The sequence below is a fragment of the Moschus berezovskii genome, chromosome 25 (assembly GCF_049115385.1).
Source record: "Moschus berezovskii isolate FMDL1 chromosome 25, NW_MosBer_1.0, whole genome shotgun sequence".
Taxonomy (NCBI): domain Eukaryota; kingdom Metazoa; phylum Chordata; class Mammalia; order Artiodactyla; family Moschidae; genus Moschus; species Moschus berezovskii.
This window is the reverse complement of record NC_142484.1, coordinates 8,205,338-8,212,431: the sequence shown is the minus strand read 5'-3', so window position 1 is coordinate 8,212,431 and position 7,094 is coordinate 8,205,338. Positions and strand designations below refer to the sequence as shown.

The 7,094-nt window shown below is 57.1% G+C and overlaps 1 protein-coding gene across 3 annotated transcripts in view; it reads right to left on the bottom strand.

Moving 5' to 3' along the window:
* Positions 1–987: 987 nt before the first annotated feature.
* NRXN2 (neurexin 2) overlaps positions 988–7,094 on the bottom strand; it is a 103,791-nt gene continuing 97,684 nt past the window's right edge. For all 3 annotated transcript variants that reach the window (XM_088832122.1, XM_088832120.1, XM_088832121.1), the window contains one exon: positions 988–2,440. In XM_088832122.1, the coding sequence (XP_088688248.1) occupies positions 1,554–2,440 (887 nt within the window). In that variant the 3' untranslated portion in view covers positions 988–1,553. The remainder of the gene's footprint in view (positions 2,441–7,094) is intronic.

The following is a 7,094-nucleotide window of genomic DNA, read 5'->3' as shown; positions in this document are numbered from 1 at the left end:
TTTCTAGCCACTAGGGGGCAAAACCTCTGGGGATCTGTCCACCCCGAGTCTTCCTGCCAATGTAGGAGACACAAGAGACTCGGGTTGGATCCCTGGCTTGGGAAGATCCCCTGGAGTAGGAAATGGCAACCCACTTCAGTATTCTTGCCTGGAGAATCCCATGGACAGAGGAGCCTGGTGGGCTACAGTTCGTGGGGTCGCAGAGTCAGACACAACTAAGCACACACACAGGCACTGAGAGAAGCTAAGGTCCGTGGCCAGTAGAGCCAGAGACCAGTCATCGCTCACAGGCCTGGGGGCTGTCCCTCAGGTCCCTAACCTGTTGGGACGTGAGAGTGAGACAAAGACAAGCCGCCTCAAGGAACTGAAGTCATACTCGACCCAAACCTTTGGGCACTACTTACCAGCTCTCATGGGCTCCAGTCTGGGCCCAGATCCCAGCCCAGAGCTGGGACGAGTGTCCCAACAGCACCCGACCCGAACAAACTGCACAGGACCGTTGGATTTGGAAAGTTTTTGTTTTCTTTTCCCACACATTTCCGGGGTTGGGGTGTTTTCCAAGACTCAGACACATTTGTTAACAAAGAGAGAAAAAAAACTGGGGGAGCAGGGAGCCTGTGGGCAGAGAAGTGACCCCAGCAGTCCGCGGGCTATGCCTGGCTCCCCCTCTTCCCTGCTGCCCGCGCCCAAGGGGTGCCACAGGCTGCTGCTCGCGATATCTAGATTATTTGTCTTCAATATATATCTGCATTTGCCTTTCCCCTCCCCCCCGCCCCCCCACCCTGCTCCTCCAGCAGCTTCCCCATCAATGCACGTCGCCCGGCGGCACACAACAAAGCAGGCCTTCCCAGGCCCGAGCCCCTTCCCTGGGGTGGGGGGCACCAGGCAGGCCCCTCCTCCTGGCGGGCGGAGCCAGGGCTATAGAGGCCGCCCAGGCTCCGCCCCACCCCGCCCCTCTCTGGGCCGCTCCGCCCACCCCCCCGCCCTTCTCCCACCGACTCTGGAAACCCAAAGGAGGAAAGGAAGGGAGAAACCTGACACACACAAAGGAGAAGTCGGGGAGGAGGGTGGGGACTGAGAGACACAGCAAGCCTGGGGTGGGGACTGACGGGCTTGGGGAGAGAAGGAAGGCAGGAGGAACAGAGGGAGCAAGAAGAAAAATGGAGGGAAATGAACAGGACGAGTAGCGGACACTGTACAAAACCCCCAGCCTTCCTTCCCGCCCAACCCCACCAAAATAAAACTACCCCCCTTAAAAAAATAAATCAACCCAGGGCTGTGAGCACGTGCCCTGCCCGGCGGGCGCAGAGCTGAGAGGGACAGACAGCCCCAGGACGGACGATAACTCCGCGCCGGACAGCCGGCAGGAGGAAGGGGACGAGCACGGGGTTTTCCTTTCCTTTTTCTTTTTTTTTTTTTGCGTTTCCTCTTCGTGAGAGAAGTCTGAGGCAGCCAGGGAGTGGGTCCCCAGGGTCCCGGCAGGGAGAGGGCCGCACCCTCCTCCCGGGCTCTCCCGGGAGGGGCAGCTGGCAGTGGGGCGCGGTGCCGGGGGCTCAGACGTAATACTCCTTGTCTTTGTTCTTCTTGGCCTTGCTGGGCGTCTTGGGGGCGGCCGGGGCTTTCTCTTTCACCACCGCCCCGTTGCTCTGGGCCGAGTTACTGATGTAGTTCCGGCTCTGGTCCACCTGGTAGGAGCCCTCGTCGCGGTTGCGGTACTTGTACATGGCATAGAGCAGGATGAGGATGCAGAGCGCCGCAGCCGCCACGATGCCCACCACCATGCCCGTGGTGCTGCTGGACTCCCGGATCACCTCCACCGCGCCCGGCGGGCCCCGCTCCCCAGGCCCGGTGGGGTTGGCTGTGGGCAGATGGGGGAAGCCGGGAGCGGAGGTCACGCCGGGGCGCAGGGGAGGGGGCCTCCGCGGCTCGAAGGACGTGGGGGCCCCAGGCCCCAGGGGTGGGTTTTCCAGCAGGGGCTGCAGCGGGTCTCGGTGGTTCATTTTGCCCGCTGGCAGGTTGGGGGCTGGGGCGGAGGGGGCGAGCAGCACCCCAGGGGCGCCCGTCGCCCCATCTGTCCTGAGGTTGGGCCGGGGAGCGGGCTTGCGCGGGGACAGGAGGGTAGTGCGGTCCGTGACCAGGGGAAAGGTGGTGTAAAAGTCCTCGTCGTCCGTGGGGGGGAGGCTGGAGTCAAAGACCTCCCCGGAGGCAAAGCCCGAGGCCTCGATAGGCTCCTCGCAGTCGCTGTCGTCCTGCTCGGCCTGGCAGGGGCCCCCGGCGGGCGGGCGGCGGGCCGCGGGCGGGGGCAGGGTGTCTTGGGTGGCACCCACGCCGGTGAGGAAGGGGTAGAAGGTGGGGGGTGGGGGCACGAAGGGGGATCGGGTGGCCACGGGAGGGGGATCTAAGGAGTCCTCCGTGATTATGGGCAATATTAACTCTCCTCCTAGAACAAGAGAGAGAAGAGAAAAGACAGGGCGTCAGCGAGGGCCGGGGCGCAGGCGGCCGGCACAGAGAGAGAAATAACAGCCTCACACACCCAAATCGGTTCCAATTGGCTTTGGCGGAGACTAGAGCGGGCTGGGCCCGACCGCCAGCTGGCCGGAGCCCTGCGCTTTAAGCGGGCAGCGGCTCGGATGCTCTGGGCACCCCACGCACGGGCTCTGTGGCTCTCTGGGTTTTGGTTTTTTGTTTGTCTTAAGAAACCAAAAGGAACAGAAAGGAAAGGAAATAGAAAAGAAATGGAAAAAAACAAAACAAAAAACTACTGGTTTAAGGTTTTAAAAACAGATACAAGAGCAGCATTTAAACAAACCTAACAACAATATCTTTTAAGGTTTTTTCTAGGTTTTTCTCTTTTTTTGCTTTTTTTTTTGCTTTTGTTTTTAAAAAAGAAGATAGCATACCACGGAATTCAGGCAACTTACATCAACAAATAGGCCGTGTGATTTTAGCATGAAGAAAAAAATTACAAACAGAGCTGTGTAAGCGGGTTCTCCCGAAAAAAATAAGAAAAAACAACTTTTCCGTACAACGTTTCCTGTCTATCTGTTTGGTATCTCCCTCCCTCACTCTTCTCTCCCTGAACAACTTGCTTCCTCCAGAGTACTCTCCTCCCTCACTTGTGCCCTCTCCCCCTCATTAAACACAAAACTGAAATGTGCACAGTGAAGGCTGGCATTGAGGAACTGTTCCCATAACTCGGTGTCAGCATGTGGGGTTGGGGGGAGGGAGGGAGCAGAGGGAAGGAGGGCTTGGGAGGAAGTACATGACAGGCAGTCATGTAGGAATCACCTCAGAGGTTAGAGGACTTGGGAGGGGATGGTCGTGGGAAGGGGCTTTGAAGGCTAATTGCAAGCTGGCCACGGGGAGAGGAGAAATTGAACGCGGGAAGGGATGAGGAGTGGCAGGGAGTCACAGACACACTGGAGGCGGTCCTACCCACAGGACTTTGGGAGTGGTAGTGAGAAGCTATGTGGAGTTAGGGAGGTGAGGAGGGACAGGGAGTGAGTGAAGGAACTGGGCAGGAACACATGATTCTCGAGCTAATCTAAATCCCCAACTTTCTCTTTCTTCACCCTCCACCTCTGACCCCCACTGACTTTCCCCCCTCCCCCTCCCCAGAACCCCCATGGGCCGCCAGGACCTGGCCAGGGCTTGACTGCCTCTGGCCTTCTTATTATTGTTAAAACAATAATAAAACAACGGAAAGAAGAAGAAAGCAAAAAAAGAAAAGAAAATACATACACAGCCAACTGGGAAGGATGTACTTGCTAATATAGGGCCCGGGAGAACTATGGGGGAGGGCCTCTGGGGGTGGGAGCCTAGGTCTGATAGCTGGGGTCCCCTGGGCAGAAACTGCAATTCCCATCAGCCCCAAAGAGTGAGAACTACAAATCTCATTAGCCCTTACGGGGCGTGGACCACAATTCCCATCAGCCCCTGGGTCAACAACTACAACACCCATCAGCCCCCTGGACAATCCCTCTCAAACCAAAACACTGCAACCCACTGGTCTGGGGCAGAAGGGAGCTGAGCCCTGGGTCTAGGGGGCTGGGGGAAGCACTTCCTCCTCTTGGAGAGGCAGCTCTGGGTCTGGTGGGGGTGGTAGGTTTCTCCTCTAGTACTCCTTCCAGCTCAGCTCAAGCCATGCCCCCCCATCTGAGTGCTTATCTCTGATCTCTCTGCAGCATTTGATCTATACAGATCACACCACAAGCCTCCCACCCTATCTATGGGAAGCTTCTCAGGACTCCATTGGCAGATCCCTCTGTCCCATGCAGCCAGGCCAGCCATGTGCCACCACCACATCTTGGGACCTCTTCTCCTCCTCCCCCCACCCAAAGTGCTCTGGTCTCTGCCCTGCTGTTCAAACACCTCTGTTGATCCTCTGGATCACAAGCTCCAGCAATCTGGCAGAGCCATCCTTGGCCACAGTAGCCAGCTCAGCAAAGATCTTGCTATTGAACTCACAGCCTCGCCAAGCTCCTCAGGCTGCTTTCCCCACCAGGATCTACCCTCCCCCTGGGCAGGAGCTCACCTGCACCCCAGATTGTGAAGTCTCTGAGCACCTGGCCTTCCACAGGCTCAGCCACCCTAGAAAACTGAGCCAAGAACAGAGAAGCATGTTCTGTGGGGCTGGGACTGTCCAATACCAGCTTGTCATGGAGGAGAATGCTGAGGCCTGGAGTGGGCAGGACTTCCAGGGTCTTCCAGGCATCAGTGTCAAGCTACTTGAATGAATGGACTATCCAGTCCCTTCTGTGGCTCTCGGAGGCCAGGGAATGGTTATGTCTCACAAGGAGCCCCAGAAGGCCTGAGTCGTCCTCCCCATGCCTGCAGGAATCTGCTAGGCTGCTCACCTCTTGGCTTTGCTTTTAACCTGGGAGGCCAAGACGTGTTCTATCATGAATTCCTGTGTGACTGTGGGTAAGTTTCTTTCATTTTCTGGGCTTCAGTTTCCTCATTTATAACATTAGGGTATTGGGCTCCAGGCCCAGAGTGAGGCCAAGGCCTGGCTCCCAGCCTAGGGATGAACATAGTTGGTCCCTCATTCCTACCTGAAGCCTACACCCACCAAGGATAGCCCAGCAACCTGGTCCCTGGGTCAGGGGCAAACTCAGCTGTTAGGTCTGAGGAGGAAGCTGGTAGCCCATCAAATGGTAACATCTGAGCCTGATTATGACAAGGCTCCCTTCCCTGCATGAACCCTGAACACATCTGGGGTACTCACTGTGGGCCCACACCACCTGCCCTCTTCCTGACCTTTTGCCTTCTGTTCAGAGCATCTTCCCCCTGCTGATATCTCACTCATCCTTGAATCCAACCAAGCACCTCCTCTTCCAGGCAGACCTCCAGATGCTCCCCTCTGCCCTGAATGCCTCTGACACCATGTCCCTATTCTGTCCTGGAGGCACAGGTTTGGACTCACTGCCAGGAAGGCCCAAGGCCCATCTGTCTCTCTGGAGTATCCAGCACTGGGCCTGGCACAGACCTGGGGTTCATTGTGTTTTGACCAGGGAAGGAAAGGAAATTTCATCAGACATTTCCTCTGAGCCAGGCCAAGCTAGGTATCTGAGCAAAAGGGCTGGGAGCCCCTCTCATGGGCCAGAACAGCTGGCTTCTGAATATCTTTCCTCCCCAGCCCCCCCAAGGCAGCAGGCACTTCTGAGAGTTCAGCCTGGCAGGAGCTGCTCCATGGGCCCAGTTCTCACCCACAGTCTCCTCTACCTTCCGTCTTAGACTGGGCCACCAGTTGTTCTTGAAGACTTTAAGATCAAGGCTTGTCATAGACAGGCTTCTCCTTGACAAGCTAGCCATAGCTGGGGCTCCAGCAGAATGCCAGGCCCATGACATGGGACCGGGAGACCCATGCTGGGGACACATCACAGCCCAGAGGGGGCTGGTCAGGCCAATCAGGGCACAGATCTGGCCGTCTACCCTCTTGCTCACCCCCACCCCACTAGATGAGGGTATTCAAGGGCCTCAGGCCTTGGATCACAGACAAGACAAGTCCTGCCCATCCTGAGTCCCCCACCCCACAACCATTTCGTGTAATTCACTGGTTCTTTAAGTCCTTGGGGCACATGGGCTCCCAGGGTCCCCCTATGAAGTACCCCACTTCCCTGATCCCTGCCTCCAACCCCTCCCAGGCCTGGTCACATTGACCTCTTTCCCCTGCCCTTCAACCCCAGCCACTTCTTGCCTCCATCTCCAAGTTGTGGTCCTGCATCCTCAGCTCCTCTGGGGTTTTCCCCTGGGTCCAAGGCCTTGAGAGCATCTCCTGAGGGTGTCCTGCCCTCACCCACATCCCCCACACTGCCATACCTGCCTCTTGATGCCTCCTTCTCATGGCCCTGAACACAAGCCTCCATCCCCCACACCATGTCCCCTCTGGGTCCCACAACCCCTACCCTCTCCACAAGACAACACACTATTGCAACCCCACACTGCCTTCCTTCTCCAGCGCCCACTTAAGCCAGCCTGGGTTCTGTGGTAGTCAAGTTACACTCAAAATACGGTACTGCATTTTTCTGAGGTCATTCATCAGTCCAGAAAGGGTCAGGCAAGCTTGCCCCAGTGAGGAGTTAGTGGGGCCTGGAGGAGGGGAAGAACCCTCAGAGACTCCTCACTGCAGAAGTCCAGCTGGGGGCTCCCCAGGTCACCCTTCCCACTGGGCATCTGGGGTGCGGACTCAGGAAGACTCATGGTGCCTGGAATCCCGGGTCCAGTTCTACTCCAAGGGTGCACACTGGGATGGGGTGCCCCTGGAGGTCTGATAAGGGCCCTAGACAGCCTTTCTCCCCACCTCCACTTCAGGCAAATGCAGCCTTGGGGGAATATTCACAGGGGCATTTATCATAGATACCACTCACCCTCTGCTCCTCAACTGAATTTCAGTGCATGGCAGTCCCTTTACTAAAGGGAATTCTATTCTGGCCAAGGAGATCACAAGCCACTCCCAAACACCCTCCCCGTAAACCCTGCCTCTGGGGGCTGCTGGCCTGACAAGCGCCTTTCTGCTTTTAGGGCACAGAAGGCCCTTGTCTGGAAATCTAGCCAGGAACCCCATTCCCACCCAAGCAAGATCTCCCCACCCC